Raw genomic sequence first — 24,888 nt, 5'->3', positions numbered from 1 at the left:
GAGATGTCATTCTTCCATGGGCACTGGAAATCCAGTGGTCCCTGGTGGAATAATGTGTCATGAGATGTCCCCTACATGATAATGGTGGAACATCACAGCAGCTTGGAACATTTTTAATATGCCAAATGTTGGCAAAGGGGTTGGCCTTCTAGTGCTGATTGCTGCACCTAAACAATGTACACCCACTGCAAAGTGTCGGTGCTCCCCCGATTGCAAATGAGGAATGGCAGGGTCAAAAGGAGTGCTCTCATTTGTACTGGGCATTGATAGCTTGTTTGGAAGGAAGTAATTGTTATGAAAAACATAATCCAAGCCAAAGATGTTGGGATTTTTTTTTTGTTTAGGCAAAAAAAAAAAAAAAAAAAAAAAAAGTGGAAGGAGAAGAAAAAGGAAAGAAAATGCAAATAATATGAAAGAAAAGGTAATGCAACCTGAATTCAAACCAGACACAGTGAAGTTTTGATGTGGCAACTTTTTGTCTTGCAGAGATGCTACTGAAGCTGCAATCCTCTTTGCTGTGATGGATCCATTTAGGTCTCATTGTACTTTACACGTTGCATGTCTGATTTTATAGTATTTGAGGTTTCCTCTGTGCATTTTTCTGGTTTGTTTTTGTCTTACTGTAGCCTTCCATCTGTTTTTGGGGCCTATTTCAGTTGGTCTATTTTACTATATTCTGGTCTCTTGTGTTTTCCCCTCTACCTCCCTTGGCTGGGACTGGATCCTTTTCTGCATTCAGACCGTTTGCTCTTGGATTTCACAGGAAATTTTGTAATTTGTCCAATTCACCCAGTTTAGAGTTTTAATATTTTATATTACTATTTTTCTATTACTAAAATAGCATCCAGAGGCACACCATCTGAGGTCAAGGCCTCACTGTGCAAACTAAAGTAGGAGGCAAGCCTGCTCCCAAGTGCTTGCAGTGCAACTGACTGGGTGCCTGCATAAATCGTGGGATTAATAGCAGCATATTTCTACAGGTTTTAGGCTAGGATGCCAAAGCAGTTCTCAAGCACAAATAAATTTAGCCTCCTTTGCTCTATGAAAGTCAGAGACTTGGTTCTGCAGTAACACTTTCCCCCTCTCTAATTCCCACACATGTACTTGTTACTGACATATATATGACTCTGGTCAATATAGGTGCTTAACTTTTTAAAGAGCCTGTGTAAGTCACTAAGTGCATATTGATTTGAAGCAAATGTAAATTAGAATTAATTTTGACTTGCTAACGTAGTCAAATAAGGAACATTTCTATTGATCTCTGTCCCAGAAGCCAATTATCTGGATTAAGTGTTTTTATTACATGAAATGCAGAGTATAGTATATATCATTCTGCATTGATCAGTGTGAAATTGCATATTTAAGACAAAGACTGTAAGTAAGAGTAGTTAACAGGTGATTTATTTTTAAAAAGCATATCTTGTTTTATTTACCCCCTGCTCTTCCGTGTTCGAATGCTCTGCTTGTAACTACCGCTGAATAGGAGGTTGTTGATGCATGTGGATCAACAGGGATTCTTGTTCATATCATTTCCATTTTAGCTTCCTTCCCTTTCACTCTGCTTCATCTATACTGTGTGTTCCGTCTGCCTCTCCAGTCCCCTTATCTATATTGCCCACTCCTTAGCGTTGAGTAATTCTTGCCATACCGTGCTCTGCATTAAAAAAAATGCTTTCTACATTGAATAAATACATTGCAACGATCGCTCCTGCAAGGGAGCACTGCTCAGCATCAGGAGCATTTCCTAGCGCACGTACAGGTGATGGTTGTAGAAGTGTGCTGAATACTCATGGCAGGGATGCTGCGGGCAGTGGCGGGGGTACGGGCCCGCCGGCCCCTTTGCGGGCACTCTGCCGGGGCTGAGCAGGCGGCGGGGGCCCGCTGCCTCCCCGCCGAGCTCCCGGGCTCGCCGCTGCCATCTCGGGAGCAGGATGCGGCCACGGCGCGCTGTTACCAGGCTTGCGCTTGCGAGACGGGGACCTCCAGGAATCGCTCTTCCTCCCGTTATCCAAAGACTGACATTATCTATCTGTATGTATCACTGTAGCGGTCCGTGCCTCAGCCCCGCAGCAACTTAATAATCTTGGTAACATCCTGCTCTCAACTCATTTTCTTGGCAGTAGTTTTAATTGCGTTCGGGCTCCTGAATGAATTTGTTTTCTCTGGATCCTCGGTATATTGAGACGCTTGTCACGTTTGGGTGCCTGCAATCACTGATGCGTTTGTTTTAGGGGATGAATTAGTCTTCTGAGCCTGAGCATGTCCAATTTATGAATTAGATTTCATTGAAAGCTAGAACAAAACAAAACAAGAAAAGGTTCTGCTGTACCACTTTTCTTCCTCACAACCTCGTCCCCAGTGGGGGGATAAAAGCCTCGCATTTCCATTTCGCTCCTCAAACACGGATCATGTCCCGGGCTCGAGCGCGTGGAAGGAGGAAGGGGCATTCCCTCCACCTCCCGCTTCAGCGCGGTGCCCCCGCGCCGCCCCCCGTCGCTGAAGTTGGAGGAGTGGCAGCGGGCGCAGCCCCGCGCCCTTACCTGCGGGGGCGTCCCGCGGTGCCGGGCCGGGCGGGGGCTGCGGCCCCGCGGAACAGCCTGAGCCCGGCGACCGGGAGCTGCCCACCCGCCGCACATCCCTGCGCTTGAAGCGTCCGTCCCCTACCCCTTTCCTTGGGGAGACATGCATTAGATATGCATATATATATATATATGTGTATAATTGTGGCTGTATCTAAGTCTGTTCGCGGCGGCCAGCTGCCCTGCCGCGGGCCCGGCTGGCGCTGCCCGCAGCGCTGCGCGCTCGCCCCGCGCGGCCCGTGCGCCCCGCTGCCCGCCCGCCGCGCCGTGCCCCGGCGGCACCGAGCGCCGAGGCTCCGCAGTCACGTGGCGCGGGGGGCGGGCGGCGGCGGCGGGGGGGCCGCTCCGCAGTTCGCGGTCTGCCGGCGCCCCGGCACACACCGAGCGCTGGAGGCTCCGCCGCGCCGCCTGCCACCCCGGGATCTACCTCCGTGATTTTCTAGCCCCGGTTTTTTTTTTTTTTTGCTTTTTTCTTTTTTTTTTTTTGGCTTTTTTAATTTTTTTTTTCCCCTTCCCATCGCCCGTTTTCTTCAGTCTTGGAAAATTCTTGGGGCGCTGGGGGATTTTGGGATTTTTTTCTGAGAGGGGGGTGTCTGGGCATCTCCCCCCCGCGCCCGCTGCCTTGCTCCACCTGCCCTTGCGCCTTTTTTCTTCTTTCCCCCTGTCTCTCCACCAAACCCGGGCTGATGTGCTGTGCGAGAGGCTGGAAATGGAAGTGTTGATGCTCTGGCTTTTTCCCTGGATATTTCAGTGCGTTTCGGTGCGGGCGGACTCCATCATCCACATTGGTAAGAGAGGGAGCGGAGGGGGGGTTGGAGAGGGACGCGGTAGGTAAATAAATATATAAAGGAAGCGTCTTGTTAGGCGCGGTAATGTCACGGGCAGCGGTGGAACCCAACTCCGCGGAGAGACAGGAGGACGGATGGGAGGAAGGCAGCTGTATTCCGCCCACGACTGTAAAGTTAGGGGCGAAATGCCGCCTGTGCGCCGGGCCAGGAGCGGGCAGGGGACCCGCCGGGGCCGCCGCTGCGGTCTCCCATGTGGCTGGGGAGTCTGTGCTTGGACCTGTTTGCGTGGAAAGGCTTTCTTCCCCCCCACCTCCCGCCTCCTCGCCACTGAAAACAAACAACCGCCCCCATCACCCGAGCAGGAGAGGCATAATCTGAACGTGCTCTCAGGGAAAACTTTCGGAGAGATAATACCCTGTTTTCCTTCCCCTTGGTGTCAGCCAAGGCAGAATGCGGGGGGTGGAGGGGGAACTTGGCTGGGAAAGGGTTAGAAAGGCGAGCTTTGCAGCGGCCGTGTGCGTGTGTGTGTGTCTGTCTATGCGCGCAACTGTTGTGGTTTGAATAAGATCTCATTAAAACCCTTGGGCAGCAAGAAGGCTGGATCAGTGGGAGAAAGAGAGGGATGAATAAGAGGCAAAGGAAAGGCTGATGTGAACTTTTATGGCTTCTGGGAGCAAGGCACGGTGATGTCCGCGGGAAGCCTGGCAAGCAAAAGCGAGGCTCTGCAGTCACCTTTTGGCTGGTGTTGAAAGGTACCAGCAGGAACGAAATTGAGGATGTTTAGGGGCGGAGAGGGGGGAGAGAATCACTTGTGGAGGGTGATAGAGAAAGAAACGGGACTATGTCCGGGAAATGAAAAGCCGTAATTTTCACCAGGCTTTCGGGGAGAATGGAAGATCAGAAAAAGGAGGGGGCCGGGGCAGGAGCCATCCTGGCGTGGGGAGGCTCCACGGAAACGGGAAGAAAGTCTCGTGTCGGCCCGAGGCAGGGAAGTGGAGAAGGGGGACTAGCCCTGTAACAAGTTTCCCGGCACGGACGGCTCCGAGGCCGGTGGGGAAGGCGGCTCCGGTCGTCGTCGCTCGTCTCCGGATCCTAGGGGCGCAGCCAAGGCAGACAGCATTGCGGAGCCATTAAGGAGATGGGGTCAGCCCTGACCGCAGCGGGGACTCCGGCCCAGGGGCAGTCCTCAGGGCAGGGCAGATCCCCGCGGCACCGGGGGCAGCCCCGCGGGGGGAAAGGGAGGCGGCGGTGCTGCCTTGGGGAAGGGCTGGGGTAGCAGAGTGGGTGAAGGAGCCTCCGCGGGTCTCGCTCTCGGCCCCGCTTCTCTTGCACATGGACCGTGTCACCTCGGGTTCTCCCCGCACGAACTTCAGCCCGAGTGCTGTTTGCTAAGTGCTGGCAGAAAGAGCGGTCCGCTGGGCAGGAGCGAGGAGCTGCTGTGTGCAGAGCTGTGATGCACACGAGCAGTGTACAGAGGCTCAAGGCACAGACACGCACGGTGTGAATCAGCAGGACTTTTCCAGGCTGGGGAATAATGGTTTTTTGCTTGTTTTGTTGCCAGCTCTAAAGATCTCTCAGCGCCGCGCAGAGCAGGGCAGTAAGCCTGGCGTGGGCACACACACGCTCCGTGGAGAGGGATTTTATGTAACACACATCGCCAGATGTTTTCACGTTAACTGCATAAACAGGACAGTGAAATTAAAGCTTCCAGGTTACTGGACACAAATCCCGGCTTCACGTTCGTGTGTGCTTGTAAGCCTCAGTAAAACCGCGGCCCGAAAGGCAGCATCCCAGGGAGAGGCGAGCAACGAGCAAAAAGTTGGTGGAGTTTCCAAGCCTGTCCCTTTCCCGTCACTGGCGAAACAAGTCCATCACCCCGCCGTGGCTCTGGTTCAGGGCTCCGTAAAAGCCGGTGGAGCAGAAGTGGCCGGGAGGAATGCTGCGCTTCCCCGTGCCCGGGACGAGGCCGCCCACGTGTGTGTCCCGGCCCCACAGGCGGCCGGTGCCCCCGGAGCTGCCCCACCCGATGCCGTGTGAGCCGGCTTGAGCCCGGCACGGCCCAGAGCAGAGCGGGGGTCCGGGGGCGGCGGGCGGGCGGGCTGAGCCCTCCTGACCCTCTGCCGCCTTCCTCCCCTCAGGTGCCATTTTCGAAGGCAATGCTGCCAAGGACGACGAGGTGTTCAAGCAGGCGGTATCGGATCTGAACCTCAATGACGACATCCTCCAAAGCGAGAAAATCACTTACTCCATCAAGCTCATAGAGGCCAACAACCCCTTCCATGCGGTGCAGGAAGGTGAGTGCCTCGGACGGCACCCGCGGCGCGGGGGGCGGGGGTGAGGGAGGATCGTCCCATCCCATCGGCGGGGAGGGGGCGCCGGTGATAGCCCAGACCTGTCCTGGCTCTCGGCTGGAAACTTAGCTTCGGTCGGGGGTTGGCGCTGTCTTACAAGGAAAGGGGAGGGACGGTGCGGTGCGGCGGTGGCGGCGCCGTGCCCAGCCCAGCCCAGCGGTGCCCAGCCCTGCTGTGCCCGGCCGTGCGCGGAGGGGCGGCCGGGCAGGGCAGCGCAGGTCATGGGGGCTCCGCAGCGCTCCTGGCTCCGCCAGGGCGGAGGGCAGGCCGGGCCGCGGTCGCACCGCTGCCCCCGTGCCAGCCGCAGGGGGACGCGGCGGGACGGGACACGCGAAGGGTCCCGGCCGCAGGGAGGCGGTGATGCGGCACCAGGGGCCGGACAGGCGCTCGGCTCCGGCGGAGCGGCCGCCAAGGTGCGGGCACAAGCCGCCAGCTCTCCCCGAGCGTCCAGGGAGGCAGCGCCGGGGCGGCAGCGTGAGCGTGGAGCTCCCTCGGGGGGCCGGGCAGGGGCCGAGGGAGCCGGCTGAAAGCCTTGCCAGAATTTGCAACATCTGAAAAGTAGCTACGTTGGTAAATCATTCCAATTAGATTCCTTTTTGCAAAAGGGAAACGTTTAAATTAATCAGCTTGCCTTTACAAATAAGACTTTAAAAAGATATTATTTGTGATTTAATGAAGCGAAGGTTAATTATGGCCTAGGTTATTTAAGAAGCTGCGTTTTTCAGTAGTAATTATTCTAGAAACAGAGAGCTATTTATATATCCAGACTAGAATATTTAAAAAAAATGATTCATCACCAGCCTTACCGTTAGTTTTACAGAGCACAGCAAATCTTTCCTGGAATGAAAATTTGCATTTATCCATATGTATTTATGTCTAAGTTGTGTACATGCAAATTATGGCTACAAAATTATACCAAATGTTAATTTTTCATGAACTCTGAACAATTTCTTCTGCTCTCTTTTCCTCAGAGTATGTGCTAGTTAATAATATCAGGAGAAACAGCAATAAAATATCTTTTCAAGGGCCTCATCCCATTGACAGTAGGATTCCTTCAGCTGCTCTGAAAACTTAGCAAGGTGATAAGAAAAAAAATCTTTATGAAAATGGGAAGAAGGGGACTTGAAAACAAAATTCCACCCACATATTCATACACCAGAGGGAAACAAAAATCTCTAAATAATGGTGGGTTGATTTATTGGCAAAGAATGACTGAACAATTGGATCTTCTTCCATTTACAAAAACTCAGTGTCCTATATTGGAGCTTATTCATATTCATGGAAGTGACAGTAGTTGGCTAGCTGAACAATGGCTTTCAACAATGTCTCTTCTCAGAAGTAAAACTGTATGAAACCATTTTGAATGCCCAACGATCTGAGCTGGCAGTCTGGTGGATGGGGTCCCTTCTCAGTTTTGTTAAAAGCAGGAAAGCATGACCTAGTGGAGGATTCTTCTTGGTCCTGTAATACTTTTTTAAAAATTGAGTTATTTGCTAACCTCAAAGATTGGGGTTGCATTTATAAAGACTACTCTGAAAACAAATTCTCTCCATTGAAATTCTATGCTCCATCCACAGAGAAGAGCCTGGTCAGATTTTCAACCACTATGATACAGGAACTTTATGCTATCTGAATATATATAAATAAAGATGTTTTCTGCTGTCCCTTCCAAGATGCTCTTTCAGGGCTCATTGCAGTTCAACTGCTCTTTGATGAACTGATACCATGCTGGAGAATTAAGGAAGTGGTTGATGATTCTTCACAATTCCATAAAGTACTTGTTCTTTATCGCTGCTTCATTAAGGCACATCAAGGTGTCTTCTTTTTGGACAACTGCAGGATGATCCTTTCTGCAAGTAAAAGCTTGCCACAATGGGAGGCCTAAGAAAAGAGTGCCTGACTTTGCTCAATTTCCTGGCTTGCTTTGTTGGTTCAGGTCAGGTCTTCTTTTAAAATTAAGATTTAATTTCCTACCTTTGAAACTGTCACCCATGAGGCAGAATAATCCATGGGGTGTACAAGTTGCTGATCTGTTCTTACTGAGCAGTGTCTAATTGCCCAGTGTTACTTGGTTTTATCATTGTATCTCACTCTATGGATGTCCTGCTCATTTTGGTAAAATACTGCATGTAATAGTCAGAACAACCCAGAGCAAATCCACTGCCCACACTGCTCACAGAATCTTGCTGCTGCTACATAAAATGCCCTGGCATGCACATTATTCTTCTGCAGCATCTTTCCAAGCAGTGCCATGGAAATCAATGTTGCAAGCCTTAGCTTCACAGGGATGGGTCTTCTTTTACAAGTAAAAACCAATTTGGAATAAAAATAGTGCATTGTGATATCACCACCACAATAATTCACGCAAGCAAATCAATCACAAATACTGTTTTTATTTGAAGTATGTTCTGCACAGTCTTGTAGGATGGCATTGTAAATTATCCTTAAATCATTAAGAGAACTTCAGAGGGACCTTCATTTAAACAATATTGTGCTGGTAGAATTACAGAAAGTCATCGTTGCACATAACAATGTCTATTACACAACAATGAAACTTTAATTACTCATAGAGATAGTTCTAACATGTGGTTTGTCCTGGCATTTACTGTGCAGTTAGAGAACGTCTGCATGAGTAGGAAGCACAGAAGAGTAGTACCAGCAGGATTTTCTTGGAGGAGCAATGCATTCACAGAACTAAAGGCTAAACAGAAGATACCTTGCTTTTCATATACAGTAGTTTTCAGTGTTGGGATGTGCTGAGAAGTATTGCTAGATTTTGGGGAAAAATAAGAAAACTGTTTTCTATACTGAGATAAGAGAACTATACTGATAGTCTCTGGTGACTGAAATGGGTCAATAAAATTCAGAGATACTTTTTCTTCAAAGACTTGGTGGACACTCATTGTTTCTTTCTTTGTATTTCATTTCAATGTATATTGCATAAACAAGATTTGTTGTGCTGATAAGTAACGAGATTGTTTCGGTTCCATCAAACTTATTCTATATCAAAGTGTGGCAAATGGGTGCAAGGGAACTCCAGTGGCAAGGGATGAAACAGTAAAGAATGAACAGACACTGGTGTATGCATAAAATAGGCATGTTTTTTCTGCCCTTGCAAGCAGTCATTGCATTTTGTAGAATATTGCTTTTATGTATATGGCAATTACTTGAGGGAAAAATGGTTTTCTCACTGACTGTTATGGGAGGAAATATACATGGGGAATCATTGTTCTTTTCATATGATTTAGAGAAATAAGCTCAAACCACAAATGTGAAGCTAAACTAGGTTCTTGCTTCCAAAAGAGCTGTGTGCTCAGTTTCAGTTAAGTGATTGCAGTGTGAGCTTGTTTGTGTATGGTGTGTATTTAAGCTAGTACTGTAGTAACCTTTCTAGGATTCAAGGATTCAAATAAGCTCAAAGCTATGAGAAACTTTTAAGCTTTCAGTTCAAATTGAGATTTCTGAGCCTGTGATTGATGTTCAGAAGGGACTGTGTGCATGATGTACAGGTGGCAAACAGGTTTACGGATGGGCTTGAAAATGTGATGGCATTAGACTAAAAAACCCAAACAAGACTGACCTGTAAATTTTTAAAATGTTGCTTTCAAAGGGGACATAGTTAGCTGTAGGTCAAAACTGGGACATGAGAAAGCAAATACTTACTGTTTGTAGCAGCCTTAGAGAAGGGATCCAAAGGAGCCTGTTACTCAGAAACTGCAAAACTTAAAACCCTTTTTCTCAGTGGATGATGCTTATGTGTCTGTGGAGCTTTCCTGGAGCTGAAACTTGCTGTTCTCTCTGCATAGCAATTTCATATGAATTGTTTCTAATTTGGGAGGCCTTGTATGTGTGCTTGTTGATGTTAAAATGCTGTCAGTTCTGGAAACCAGAACAAATTTGGAAAATCGGAATGTGATTTGAGAGCAAGAATGGTGTTCCATAAATGAGTTTGTTGTCAGTCCCATACACACTGCTGTGGTTGCAGAGCAGCTCAGAGCTGCTGAGTCTTTGGGTATCTGTGCTGTATACCATTGAGTGAATGTGGTCTGTTATCATAGTCTGTGGCACTTGGTAATGATATGTACTTGACATAAAATAGAATAGACAGAATAGATTATTTCAGTTGGAAGTGACCTACAACAATATCTAGTCCAGCTGCCTGAATAATTCAGGGCTGACCAAAAGTTCAAGCATGTTGTTAAGATCAATGTCCAAATGCCTCAGTCACTGACAGACTTGTGGCTTCAAGCACCTCTCTAGAAGGGCTGACCACCCTTGCAGTAAGGAAATGCTTCCCTGTGTCCAGTCTAAACCTCCTGTGGCACAGCTTTGAACCATTCCCATGCATCATGTCACTGGATCTCAGGGAGAATAGATCAGCACATGGCTCTTAATCTCTCTTGTCTCAGCTCATATATTTAATGTTACAATCACAGCGGCTTTCTGCAGTTTTATTTGTTGAGAAGGTGAGAAGGTGTAAGCTGATCAAACATGATGAAATGCAAACCTGGAGAACCAGGCTCAGCAGGTCCATTGCTATTTACATTTGTTCATTAAATACTGCATGTACAAATTACTAGGGTTTTGTGGTTTTGGGTTTTTTGTTTGTTTATTTCTTTGTTAAAAAAAATAACCCCCAGAAACAAGGCTTTATTAATTTGACTGCATGGATTGGAGAACTGGATACATAGGTAGAACCTGTAGGCTATACCTGGATTTTTAAAGTAAAGCATTAAAAAAAAAAATCTCATCTGCCAGCATTGCAAAGGATTGGTTTATATTGATCTACTGTCAGTTTTTCTCAAGTGTTTGCTCCTGTGTCTTTCACTGTTTGGTAACTTTACCTTTACCTGCTCTTCTTCTGTGCTTGAACACAGATTTCACACTGTTTTCATTGGGGTGCAAGGTCTTGTTTGGAAGTTTTGACAGGTGCACTCTTAACTCTCTGGAAAGCACATACTGTTACATACTTTTTTCCCTAAGTTTAATACCAACTTTCAGCAGTTTTTAAAAGCCAGTCAGCAAGTGTAGGTAGGAGTTCCCACCTGTGGTCAGAGAGGCCTTGCTGTGCAACTATATGTTTTTTTCTACTGGTTCTTTGTATTTAAAAACTGTTGCTCAGTAGGGTGAATGGGTTTAACAGTTTTACCTCCTTGGGCCCTCTGAGATCAGACCACGACTTGTTAAGGACTGCCATAGTGCAGACATCTGTGACACTCATCTCATTGCCCTTATGTTTTTATGCTCTACAGTTGTATGTCTTGGTGTGTTATAAACAAGTGTTTGCAGAGCTAAAAGCAAATAGCAAATTAGAATGTCCATCTCCTCATATTCTTGTGTTTTTGTTAATATTGAAAGCAGGCACGTGCAGTAGGACAGAAAGGAGTTGATTGCCTGTGAAGGAGTCCCTTTGGTGCCGAGGATGAAGGCAGGCTACAGATTATGGGCCAATATCTGTATCCCCTTTTGTTTTGTTGATTCATCCCTCTTGCTGTTTGTCACTTGGTAGCCAACAATTGTTCTGTTCTGGTCACAGTTTAGCTGCAGAATATTTGGTACTTCTGGGAGGCAGTCCCACTCCAGCACATCCCTGGTACAGGTGTTTTTACAGTACTGGGGTTAGTTCCACCCCAGCCACACGCTCTGCCTTTGCAGAGGCTCCCATCAGTTCAGGCTGGGCTGGGCTGCCCAGAGCTTGGTGTGACACAGTGTCACACATCAGGTACTGCAGGCACTCAGGGGAACAAGGATGTGGCACTGCTTAGCATCCCAAGGGAGCAAGAGGCTTTCTGTGGAATCACCAGCAGTGTGCATGGCACTAGATCGAAGCATTTGGTCCTGCCCCAGCTTGGTGGAGTCTGGGGGTGGACAGGAGGCCACGAGACGATGAACAGGATGACAGGGTATACCTTATTGTTTTCATGTTTTGCAGTTAGTTCGAAAGAGGATTTTTTTTTTTTAATTTTTTTTTTTATTTTAACTTCCTCCATCTGCATAGCAGGTTAAGTGCATTTCTTCTTTCTTCTGATTGCAGACTTGCTACTACTTTTATTTTCATCTTAGGTGTGGGTGACTTGTCTATTTTAAGAGTGTCATACAGAAAATTAGCTGCAGGTTAGGCTACAGTTCTTTTTCAGTATGTAATGGTCTTTCCCACTGATCCTGCTGTTGATCCTGCTCATTTACCAATGAGCAGTTTGGTTTCTTATTCTGGGATTTTGTAATGGAAAATATGCTACATCATTAACTGGTATGCTAGAAATTATCCCAAAAAATCAGAAATAAGCAGTGTTCATAGAAATGTCAGGGAACATGTTTCAGGGTTAAAGATTTTCTTTGTGTTTTTCTTATTTATTATTTTTTAAACAAAATTATTTTTTGTGCAATTTGTCTGTGGCAGCTGTTCTCAGTCATTAATATGGGGGAGGATCTGTAAAAGTGAAATGAGTACACAAAACCTCCTCAGCCTGATCTAGTTAAAATAATGACTGAAGAACAGGATCTTGAACTGTGAAATACAGTCTGGATATATGCACATACATGCATGCCCATATACCCTGTACAAATAATTTAATTGCTAGACTTACTGTAATATGTCCAGGAGGGAATATGCCTTAAGCCTTTCTGTGTTTAGAATCTTCCAGCTACAGATGATTAGGGGATTGACTATCTAAGTATTACATTTTAAATTACATCTTTATATTTGCTGAATGAGGTGAATTTAATATTTTGATGTGATTTATCATGCTGAGGTTCATCCATACAGTGAAAGTAGTTAAAGCTGCACGTTCTTTGAACAGAGGGGATGTCATCATGTTTATAAAAGCTGTGGCTTACCACAGTTGCTTACTGGAAGGAAAATAAAACAAAGCCTCAAAGCCAAGTTACACAGCTGTAATAGAGCCTGACTGTAAGACTACAGAATACCAAGACTGTAGTTGGAACAGTTACTTCAGATTTAACTTTTTGCATTTCAGAGCAGTTATTTTTTTAAGCAAAAATCAAAATGTTTCTCGTACTTTTATTCATAATAAATTTCCTCTGAGGGGAATTCCTGCTGTGTCTTTATTTGTCTCTGTCATCTTATGCTTAGAGGTGTTTTTTCAACTTTCTCCTCAGAAAAAAAATAATTACTTAGATTGTTGGAATCATGCTGCTGTGTGGGTCTTGTAATTGTAGGAAATGTAACTTTTTTTTTTTTTTAACCTGCAAATGTCTGTGTTTTTCTGAAAGCACCCTGCTAGAATGAAATTGATCCACAGAGCTCTTTTTTTTTCCTTGGCAAGAGATTTTTCCATAATTTTCAGTTATTGGAGTTGATGATTTTGAAAATTATTTGCATGTTCAATTTCACATTTTTATACTTCTTTTATTTTCATGTAATCAAAATACTCACAGTACTCACAGTTTTTCTTACACACAGAAATGCTGTGGGTCCTTTCCATTTGGAAACCTGTTGCAAGTGGTCAGGTTTCAGACTGAGGAATGACACATTTTATGTGCAGGGCACATAGAGGTCCTGCAGACTTCCTTACACAGACCTGTGTTGGCTCTGAGGTCAAAATCCTCGGTGTCATCATGAGAATCCTTTCCATTTCACTCTTCACTGAGGAAAGGGAGCAACTGATGCTGATACTTAGTGGAGCTCTTTTAACATTAGGAATCTTGTCAAGAAAATGGAACTGAGATTAAGTAGTATACAACATTTTGAGATACTCATTTTATATCATATGTAGATCTGTAATAATTTCAAAGGCAGATAATAATGATATGCTAATATGCCAGATTTTCTTTCGTTTACATAACTTTAAGGCAATAAATATTTCAAATGAAAACTATGTTGAAAGGCTTTCTTTTATGTTTTTCCTAATAGCTTGCATTTAATTATAATTTGGAGACTTGATTACTGTGTTTGAAAAAGGGTTCACTGTGGGTTTGGAGTGCTTTTTGTAGCCTGAAAGGGTTTATGTTATCAGGAAGAGGCTGTCTGCACTAACAAAGTTTTTGTGAAGTTCCTTCATTCTGACCATGTTGTGCATGTCCATTTTCTCCCTTCTGCCTGTTACATATTCAGTTATGCAGTAAGAATACTGGAAAGCATTAACAGCCAGTCCTTAAAGGTAGAAAGAACCAAGAGGCATTAATTTCAAGTGTTGTTTGGCTGCATTAAAACACACAGCAGGGTTTCTGCTGCTTGACCTTACTGAGAACTATTCCCTTAGCAACCTTTCATAGAGAGAGTAAAAGGACAGTAAGAAAAATTTCTCCCCCATATAGTCAACAGAATCATATGTAAGAAATTAATTTCTCTCATATAAACACATGAATCTTAAACCAAAAACTCCCAGTGGGGCCAGGGACTCATTAAGTATCCTATTCCTCAGTCCAGTAATTTAATCCTCTGGTTTTTAATTTACTTATCTGAGTCTTAGAGATTTTAACTAGTAACGTTGCTGATGGAATGCTTTCAATGTCCTCAAAATCTCATTGACAATCTGGTTTGTTCTTATTTAGAAATTGAATGAAAGGATTTTCCATAGAACTGAATGTTTGTAAAGTTAATGAGAGTTGTCTTTGTCCGTGGGTAAATGACCCTAAGTTATACTATTACGTGATATTAGGAAACACCAATTATTTCCTACTTGATAATACTTTCAGTAGAGAAACTGTGTAATGGTCTAGAGCATTTCCATAGCTCTTTGTCTTCTTAACCTCTCTGCTCTAAAATAAAGGTAAAACTTGGGATGGTGGAAGGAAGAGTTGGCATATAGGAGACAGAGCCTCTTAGTGTCATTGTGCATTTGCATATCCTTTATTTTAAAACAGTTTATTTTAGCTTAATTTTACATTGATTTAAAAAATGCTTCAGAACTTCAAAATAAACCCTAGTGTAAATTGAGCTTTGTTTTATGTGAAATATTAGCTGCATTTTAATTGAAAATTAAATGATGATTTAATTGACCGATGATTTGCCTGTTTTATATCCTACTTGAAAATATTTTTGGAATGAGATAAGTTATCTGAGAAGTTTAGAGGAAAGGAACTTAGGATGTGATATCTGCAAGGGTCAAACCAGAGAGCTAGGATGTTGAAGTGCACAAAAAATAAAAGGGAGCAACCCAATTATCTGCTTAAGTTTTTTTTTTTTTTTTTTTTCTGAAACTATTTTTTCTTTCCTTTCAGCTTGCTTTTCTCCTGAAGTTCTTCAGTTACTATGGAAGTAACAGTGTTTTTGATATAGGTAGGACTTAGTGACCCAAACAGAAATAGAAAAGTTTGTTCCTCCTCTGGTCTGAGTGAAGTGTTTGTACAGAATGAGTCTGTTTTTTAAAGAGGCTGGAGAAGGGCAGGGGTGCCACAATTCAGGCCAGTAATGGTTTTCCAGGTAATCAGCCTGTGCAAGTCATTTCACTTTCCAAGAAGAGAAAAGGAATTTTTTGCTCACAGATAAGATGAGGAAAGATGTAGTGTAGCAGAAGTTGAGGTTGACAAACCTCAGCTTGTAGAAAGCCACTTGCTCAGGACAGCTTGATGTGAGTGTGCCCATATCTGGGTTAAAGCATTGTGCAGTCCACATGAAAAGTAATCTAATATTTCAGCACTACCTAGCTCCTAGGTTTTGTTTTTTTGGGGTTTCCCCCCCCCCAAAAAAAAACCCTCTTTCTAAAGGCTTAATGCTTTGTTATGTGTTGAGGACAGTTAACATTTTTGTGACCATGGTGTCTCCTCTTTGCTTTTACACTTCTGTTTTGAAATATGGGGTAATGTCAGATAAAAGTGAGAGTCGCCTGGGCATTGTAATTAGTGATATCTTATTCTTTTTAGAATCAAATCTGCAAGCCTGGTTCTCCAAAGACATTTTACTCTTTGTTGACTTTTTTTCAGTAACCCAATATTCTTCTCAGGAAGTGTTTCTCTCTGTTATCCATTTGGTTTGTTCTTCGTGTCTTATTGCCAAGTCAGGGATTGCAGAGTTGTATTGTTATCTTTATGCCTGAACTAAAACTGCAGTTTCTCAAAAGCATCTAGCTGAGGAGACTTTCCTGTCTGTGGTTGCACTTTCCAGAGCCACATCATCACTTGTAGCTATGCCCCGTTTTGTATGAACAGCAGGTCCATCATTCTACCTCCTGGTGAGGTTTGTAAATGCAGATTTTCTCTTCAAATTCTGATGTCTTTTTTACCTGTATTCTCTTGTTTGGCAGCATGGTGTTCCCCCCATTCTTCTCTCTTTCCTGCTACTGCTCAATGCAATACATTTTATGAACACTCTTTTAATGATTTACTGGATTATTTTATTTCCATTGCATTTTAATCATCATGATGACATCTGTTGGCAGCAGTACACAGATGCTTTGTCAGAGTATGCTCTAAGGTTTGTAAATGCTTACTATATCTGTATGACAAAACTAAGGTTTTGTCTTTTTCATTTACATTACGAGAAGTGGAGTTGCATTATGGAAATGAAAAGTGTCTCTGGAAGACTTACTGCCTTTCAGTGACCAACAGGTGAAACCTTTATGTTTAATATACCTTCCTCTGTGTTACCTGCTGCAGTGAGCCTTGCATTACAGAGTTAAGTCTCTCATCCTGCTTTCACTGATATGAAGGGTAACATTCCTGTGTTTAAAATATATTTTTATTTTAGATTTTAACCTTTAAAGTTAACTATCACTTATTATAAGGAAATGGAGAACACACAGGGACAAGAAGCCAGAGCTTCTTCTTCAGGGCATGTCTGTAGCTCTGGAGAATAGCAAAATACCAGAAATATAAAAAAAGAATTTAAATCAGTTTTATTTACTATAGGGTATTCTGGCAATGCTAGTAGCTAAATGTATTCAGACTAAAATGGTAGTTTGGTCTAAAAACTGTTCCTAAAACTTCTGTGAACTTGAGTCAGATTATGCACTGTCATAATTTCAGGGTGTTTGTGTTTTCTTTCTTGTGTTAATTATGTTCAAAGATGTGTTGCACTTTGGGCATCTCAACATGAAGAAAAGTACTTGGTGGATATGCAAGAAATAGCTTGTTGATCAAAGATGGGAGTTCATGTCCTGCATTCATGGTGGCACTTGGGCTCTAAACCAGATTTTGGTAATGCTGATGACTGGTCTTTGTTGTTACTGGCTTGCAGGGAGACTATTTGTAGTCTGGAGTCTTGTCTCTTGCCTTGAGAAGTTGTGGGTGGTTACGCTGAGTCAGTGGAGGTGGCACATCTAAAGGATGCTGTAAGAGGAGAGCTTGAGGCAGGATGTATGTCATGTTTTGGTTCTGAAGTGTATTTTCTCAGAAGAACAAATGAAGAAGCTGTGACATGGAGTAATTAATAGGGAAGCAAATTCTCTTAGCTCTCTTGTGTTTATAAAAAGAGAAACTGTGCTTTAAAATGATGCATTCTTATGGGCTTGTGGGGGAGAAAAGATTACAATCTGTAACTTGTGACAGACTTACAGTGTAGAAAGTTGGGTTTCTTTTCTTTTTTTTTTTTTTTTTTTTTTTTTTTTTTTTTTTTTTTTTTTTTTTCTTCCAGAAATAGCATTGTTAAATTGCCCAGGGGTATAGTTTACCTCTGTACAAAACCTGTGCATGGAGTGTAAGTTAACTGTAAAATTCATACACTGTGAAATGCAGCACAGGAGCCCAGAGAACTACTGAACAAGGCCCTGGAGAAAAATATGTATCTTACATACACACAACACTTTACCTGGCAAAATTCAACTTAAACTCAGTCATGAGAGGATCAAGGGATAGGCAGAAAAAGATATGAGCCTGGATTGCTCAGTTCACTTTCTGGGACAATTAGGGGTACTAATAAGGTAAAATTGCTCTGTCTGAGGTTGAAGAAGAAATGGAATGAGTTTCTCTGAGTGCAGAGCAGCACAGCAACAGTGGGAAAGGCTCTGCTGGTTCCAGTGCCCCTGAGAAGTGCCTTAAGATAAATAGAAGGCTGTCATCTGTTTGCCATTTAAATCTGTCCCCACCTACTTTGTTGGTGAAATGAACCAGACTTAGGAAATACAAATAAATATATAGATTTAGAAAGATCTGTCATATCTCCATCTTTTCAGGGCTACTTTGAATGTATAATTTGCAAATATCTTGTCAGATTATCATATTAACTGGGAAATAGTCATATATCCTAGGGCCTTTGGCAAATGTACTTTGAAACTGAGAATTTTAAGAGGTATTTTTAAGATTTAACGTGTTATTACAATGTTAATAAGTAGCTTGACAACTGAAGAAGAACTCATGATAGTGTTGATAAGATGGAAACTGTCTGAGGAAGCCAGGCTAAAGCTCAAACAGACATGTGTGAGGCAAAATGAAATTGCTCTTCAGAAAAGGTCAGTATATATGTAAACTTGGCAACTAAAAAATATTTCTGGTAATGTTACATATGGTTAAAAAAAAAAATTCTTTTAGCTTTTGGTCAAAAAGCTTTCTAAGAGGTGTTGCAAAATAATTTTCTTTATGAAACCATAGTGAGAGACAAATGAAGATGTAGTTCAATCTTGGTCTCATAAATTCTGATTTTACAAAGTTCTGTGAGTTTCTTCATGAGAGTTGTTAATATGAAGTATTCCTGTGAACTTTCCAAAAGATTAATAATTACCTTTGTATCCATATTTGTAAATAATGGTTCATATGGAAAAAGTGTGGCCCATCAACGTAGTTGAATGTTCATGCCTGCTCCTGACACAAGAGGGGCCCAAAAACAGGGATCTTCCTCTTGAAAGATAGCTTAAGGTGCTTGGTAGTCTTTAGCTTTGTTCCTTTTCTTCTTTCCCTGCCTTCTCACTGCTGGCATCCTTTGATCACGCAGGTACCAGAGGAAGTGATGAGATATTTGGTAGATTGGCCTGGTGCATCTCTTGCTTAATTCTGTTATCATTCTGCAGCACTTGCTTAAGTTGGAGATGGGTTAAACAAGATGTGGACTTGGGAAGAAATTTTTCTCCTTGGTGAGATAAGTGGGGAACTGCTACTTACTTAATATTCACTCTCTCTGCTCTGTTGGTTGTGATCCATTTCTCAGGGTTTTCAGAACTATTTGGCATTGAATGTTTCTTGATATTGTTGGAGGTCAGTGCAACAGCTCGAGTTTCATTTGCTGTGCTCTTGAGTTGTGTTGTGGTTCTGGCTTTTGGCCTCTTTCTGTATACTTTGGCCTGGCTGTAGGCCAGTTGTTTTTAAGCTTTTTTCATTTCTGTACCTCTGGAAAAGTTTCTGAGTATATTGATCATTTAAATCTACTGAAACTTGGTGGTGGTGTTGTTTTTTAGTTGTTCTTTTTTTTTTTTAATTGCCTAGATTTGTTTGTGACCCACAGGTTGAAAACAGTTGTAGAAGATTTAGGAAATAATCCTTGATGTTCACAGGACCCGTGTGTTACTGACTCATTTATTGTATTTTCCTGTGATTGCAGAGAATTGCAGTCAATGACCCCAATGATCTTTCCAGCTTTCTCCCACTGGCATGGAACATACAGTACATAATTGTAGAAGGATTTAGGTTGTAAAAGACCTTTAAAATTATTGAGTCCAACCATAAAATGGCAGTCTGCTCACTGTCATTAATTCCATGCTTATGTTTATTTTCCTTAAAATGATCTGTTAATTTTTTTTTTTTTTTTTTTTTGTGGTACTGTTGGTTTCTCTTATCATTAGCTGACTACAAGGACTAGAAAAATTGACTGGCATTCTTGAACAATAAGCCTTTATCTAGGAGCTGCCAAGCAGAGGAACAATCCCTTCAAAATTGCCAGTCTTGTTTTCTGCAGGGAAATACAATGCAAAGGAGGAGAACCCTCTGTCTTTGAAGGTATAAGCCTGAGAAATGTAAAATGAAGATCAGAATCCAGGATGTATGACAACTATAAGCTCAGATATTGGCCTGTTTGCCAAGCATGACTGTTCCAGTGTCATAATGCAGACTAGAATTCTTTAATAGCTGCATTTCAGTGCTCGTAAACTAGTGAATTATTATTTCATCTTCTGTTTATATCATTCATCAAAGTAGTCTGGGCTGACAAGGCCTGGAAAACTCTCAAGGGTTTGCTGCTGTTAATGCAGTGTGCTACAATGTGACTTTTCTTGTACAACAATGTTGCTGAGCACTTCTAATACCACAGTCTCTATTGTCACTGACTCACTGAATCATAGGAGCTGTGTGTTCTTCCCCATCTGCCTCATTCGAACCTATTGCAGCAAATTCCCTTCGTATCTTGCATGTGAACATTTATAGTTGATTATATTTGTTGCCATTGATAGCAAACAGTAGTTGTTTGATGCTTTTGTAAAAACTCAGACCATTTTCTTAAAATAGAAAATAGAAAGAATTCGTTCTGTGAGTATTTTGATGGACTTAACTGTTTTCAAAAGTGTAAATAAATCACTGTATTTGATAATATTTTACTGCTCTAATTTATTAAATTTATTAGATCCTTCTTCAGCTTTCTTCAGTTCATAGAAATTTAGTCTGAGAACCACAACTTACTTTTTTTGGTTGACAGAGATTTGGAAGCATAACTTTATAGCCATCAATAATCATGTGATCTTTCACCTGGCAAGTTAGAGCTTAGGCTTTAGACCACACATAGCCTCATAGCAACTCTTGGTTTCTAAATAGTGCAAATGCTTGTTACCTTTTAAAAGCAGGCTCAGGGTCTGTGTACAAAAGGGCTTTCCAGGCCCATGTGTTACACCTGATCTGTGACCAAGACAGTGTGAGCACAGTGAGCAGGACCACAACCAGTTCCAGGGTTACTACTACCGTCTGTAGCAGAGCTTGACTCAGTCATGGGAATCTCCTTAGGGATTCATTTCTTCTTTCTTTTCAGGTTAGCTTGTCTCCTCAGCCTCAGTGAGTGTGTGTCTTATCAAGAGAACAACTCAATTGATTTGTTGCTCATGCTTATTGCAGTCACTCGAAGTCTTTTGCAGGTATTTCTGAAGTACTACACTCGATCCTTCCACAGGCAGATCCTGCATATTGTAACATGTTTGGAATTAAAGGCAGCATGGCCCAAGGCAATGGCAGAGACAGATCTGGGACAAAGGACTGCAAGTGTAGCATCAGTTTTAGTTCTAGCAATGAATTTCACTGCTTTGTGAGGCTTGCCACCCATAAGAGGGGTGGGATTTGAGAAAGGCAGCTGTAGCTGGGGGCAGGGTAGGGGCATCCCTCATATTTTCCATTTTCTCCCAACTGACATCAGGAATAATAGCATTTGCTCACTTGAGTTCACTACTGGGACTTCACCTGGGGTTTGTCCCTTTGTATTTATTTCCTGTGGCAGAAACAGATGGCCTTGACCAGAATTCTTATGGCACCAAAATTCAATTCTGCTCAAACTTTGGCTGTGTGGGAATTGCATCTACAGTTCTGAAAGGTGCACATAATGGGAAAAGAATTCCAAAGACAGAGCTGCACCACGAACGAAGTTGAAACAATTCTAAGTGTTCTCAAAGTTACCCCCCTTTAACTCAGACAGAAGTGGTCATCTCACAGGTGGCAGTGTGCCCTGCTGTGCTGGCTGAAGACAGCCAGGGCTTTGTCACTGGACTAACTGCTTCCATGAGCCTCAGCAGGCTTGACTGGTCTGTAAAGACTTGAAGTGGTTTGTTCTAACAGAAAGAACTGCAGTCTATGTGCTGTTCAATATAGGCACAAAATAAAGACTATGGGGGGGAAGTTAGTTGTTGCAAATTGCTCAGTCACCTTTGCAAGAAATAGGCAATAAATCCGCTTGACTGTCTTCATTAAACCCCAAAACATCTGTTACAACACTTTTTATGGTAACTGAAGTAGGTATTAAGTCTGACTGTAAAAGTTATAGATAACATAGCTTTAAAAATTTATTGCCTGTTTTACTAGTCATTGACAAATAATTTCTAAAAGGAGGCTTTTAAGGGTCAGATCTGTAGAGTTCAGAGATTTGGAGGTGACAGTATCTAGGTCTTTCAAGGAGAGTCTGAAGATTTGATATCAGATAATTTTCTGAGCTCATAGTCATCTATTGCTAAGAAATGAGGAAGAGCTAGCCAAGTGTGGACAATGGGAGAAGGAAAACAGGAAATTACCTACAGGGGTCTCCCAGGCCCTAATGTCATGATGAAGCTTAATATCCCATCTTAAAAATATCTTTAAACTGTAAAAAGAGAAGGGCTCTACTTACCTCAAATTGCCACACTGCATTTAATAATTTACTGTAGCTTCAGGAAATGAATCTGGAAACAAATATGTCAAGAGATATGGCAGAGCTGGAGCTGCTGTTACTGGATAGTGCAAGTCATACAGGAGAGTTTTGAGCCTACTTTTTTTAATACACAGAAACTGTTACATGTAGTACAGAACATATTCCATAGTGGATTAGAGATCCATCATTATCTTTTGAGCACTTTCAGCGCAAAATGTAGCAAAAATTCTTTGAAAAGGCATGTAAGCAACTTTGCTCCTTTACTTCTGAGAAAAATGTAAAACAGAAAATGCAAACAAAATTAACCTCCCTAACTGTTTATAAAAAATTCATTCAATGAGGTTTGTGAAAGAGTGGTTGGAAAACTCCTTTATTTCATCTTTGGTATCTTGAAAGCTGAATATAGTGCAGCTTTTCTGTTACAGACTTCTTATTAAAAAAAATTATTCTTACCTCTGTATGTATAATTTTTGGTGACAGTGATGTTTTCTGTTACCTCTGCTTATTCTCTTAAGCAAAATCCAAGGAAGCCCTTGCTGTCAGTACCGATTCTTCTTGTGGTGAGGAATATTTTTCATCTGAAAACTAGGAAGCTAATTAGTCTTGGACAGTGTCAGTAGACACACAGAACCACTGCCTTTTCTTACCTTCTGTAATTTCTTTTGTTTTAACTTCAGTGAGAAAGCTACAAACTGAGGTGAGTCCCAAAATCTGGAATTTGAACCAATCAGTTGGCCCGTACTTTTCTCACTTTTCACATATATATATATATATATATATATATATATATATATATATATATTTCTAAAATAACTGCTCACCATTAGGAGGATAATGTACATATTTCCTAAAAGATACACCTTGTTTTATGCCAAACTCAGTCATTATAGGAGTGAAATCCTTGCAGTTAGGCTGATTGCTCCCCCAGGACCTTGAACAGTAGTTTCTTGGGTACTCAGGTATCTCCCCTGCAGGCCCAGCCTCTGACAGCTGTTTTTTTCTGAGCTGACCCAGCCAGCAGCTGCTGAGGCACAAGGTCCCTGCAGCTCTTGTTGCACTTAATCTTGTGTTTGCATTTTCACTGGAACTCTTCAGTCAGGTACCTACATGACTGTCTGGGTGTCCTCATTTCCCAGAGAGCATTGAACCCTCCACCTAATGTCCCCTTTTACCCTACACTTTAACACTACTTGAATGCCAGTAAGAAGTTCTGTGATGCCTAATAATGTATGTCTGCTAACTTGCTGTAAACTTGCTGTAAAGCTCCTGATGATTTGCTGCAACAGGAAAAAGGCATATTTCCATTGAAAGTACTTTTGTCCTTTTCATTTGTTCAGCCAAATGCTTCAGAAATAGCTCTGATGGTTGGGTTTACCTCTGCAAGCCTGAGTTTTTTGATACAGAACAGTTTCTGTTCAGAAATTACTAATTAGCTGGAGGCTTAGGGTAAAACAAGGAGGTGTCAAATATGGTAAGAATCTCTAGGGAGGTTGCTGTATACCTGCCCTGTGTGTTTGATTAGGGAACACTTCTAAAACGTATGAAAGAGAGAAGCTTTCATTCTTGCCTCTAATGGGAGGCCTCAGAGATTGAGCTGTTAACTGCTCTAGAGACAGCACTGTGCATTTCCCTTTTGAAAGTGTCTTGAGAGATAATTTTCCTTCCCCAGATCCCTGGTGACATGAAGGGCTCAAAAGCATGTGTCTGACTTACAGCCCCTCAAAGTCTTCTTATCCAGAGGAAATCTTCCCTGGAGTCTCCATAAAGATACTTGAAAAGAAAAGGAGACTACTGCTTGCACAGGGCCATAAGATCTCATAAAAAGGAAAAGCTTTGTACAGTAGAGGATTTTTCTTTTTTTCATATACCTTCTAATGACTGAAATCAGTAAAAAAAACCCAACTATAGCCTATCACAGCAATAGAGAGGACTTGGGTTAGATAAAGTTTTTAGCTTTATATAAACCTTCTTTATGTTTTATATAATAGCTATGTGTCACTGTGAAGGACTCTAAAATGGCTTTCATCAAGAGGGATTTACATGAACACTGAAAGACAAGGTGATACCAGTACTGACTGGTTTCACATGTAGTCTTTGTCGTTTTAGCAATGTCAAAATTTCTTATAGCTTAAATCTTTCAAAAAGGCAGATATGTACATGTAAATGGTTCTTCAGGATGTTTCTAAGTTTTGGACTTGTAGCTTGAAGTTTAAAAGTCTCAGTTTTTATCTGAAAAAAATTTAGTCACTTTCCAGTAAATCTGTGTTTTCTTAAACAGAAATATTTTATCCATTCTAGGCAATTTTATTGCCTACCACTGTATAGATTCTGATATAGTTGCTCTATCATAATACAATCTTTCTGCTCTACCTACTTGTAACAAGCATTGTGAGAATTAATAAACAAGTCCCAATTAGAATATTCAGCACCCTCTTAAGCATTTTATTCCAAGAGATCTTGCCTTGAAATGCTTTTCTTTCCCCCATATGTATTAGGATAGAAGGTCAGGAAACAGAGTTGCAGTGTGTGACAGGAGGGATATTTGTTCAGATGGTGGGGTGAGGGTTGGCTGCCGCATCTCTTGTGAGCCCCTGAAGTTGCTGCTTTTGTTGCCTTTTGATGGCTTTGCACCAAAAGTTTTCTGAGCATAGCTGTCCCTTCTCTACTCAGACTTGAAAGCTGAAAGAGAAGTTAATAGCATGATTTGTGAGAAAACTGGCAAGGTCCTGTCAAAACTGCAACCACCTGGTTGCATAGTGATACCTGTTTTGAGAATATTTTCATCTTTGTCTGCAGTTTTCTGCAGAGCAACCAGTAAGGCTTAATTAGTTGGTTAATCACCAAAAAAAGAAAAAAACAAAAGAAAAAAACAAAAAAAAAATCACCTTTGTTTAAAATAACTCTTGGATTTCCTAGTAATCATCCTTGGTGTTACCATTATTTTTTTTCTAACATTTCTTCAGTTGCCA

At 42.3% G+C, this 24,888-nt stretch overlaps 1 protein-coding gene across 1 annotated transcript in view; it reads left to right on the top strand.

Annotated features, from left to right (window-relative positions):
- The first annotated feature begins 3,115 nt into the window (after positions 1 to 3,115).
- The window catches only part of GRID1 (glutamate ionotropic receptor delta type subunit 1), a 476,351-nt gene continuing 454,578 nt past the window's right edge, over positions 3,116 to 24,888 (top strand). Inside the window, 2 exon segments of the mRNA XM_079312339.1 lie at positions 3,116 to 3,367; positions 5,506 to 5,661. Of these exon segments, the coding sequence (XP_079168465.1) occupies positions 3,289 to 3,367; positions 5,506 to 5,661 (235 nt within the window). The 5' untranslated portion in view covers positions 3,116 to 3,288.

This window comes from Erithacus rubecula, assembly GCF_903797595.1.
Source record: "Erithacus rubecula genome assembly, chromosome: 9".
Lineage (NCBI taxonomy): Eukaryota > Metazoa > Chordata > Aves > Passeriformes > Muscicapidae > Erithacus > Erithacus rubecula.
Note: the sequence above shows the minus strand (reverse complement) of the source record. Positions and strands in the feature narration are given on the sequence as shown.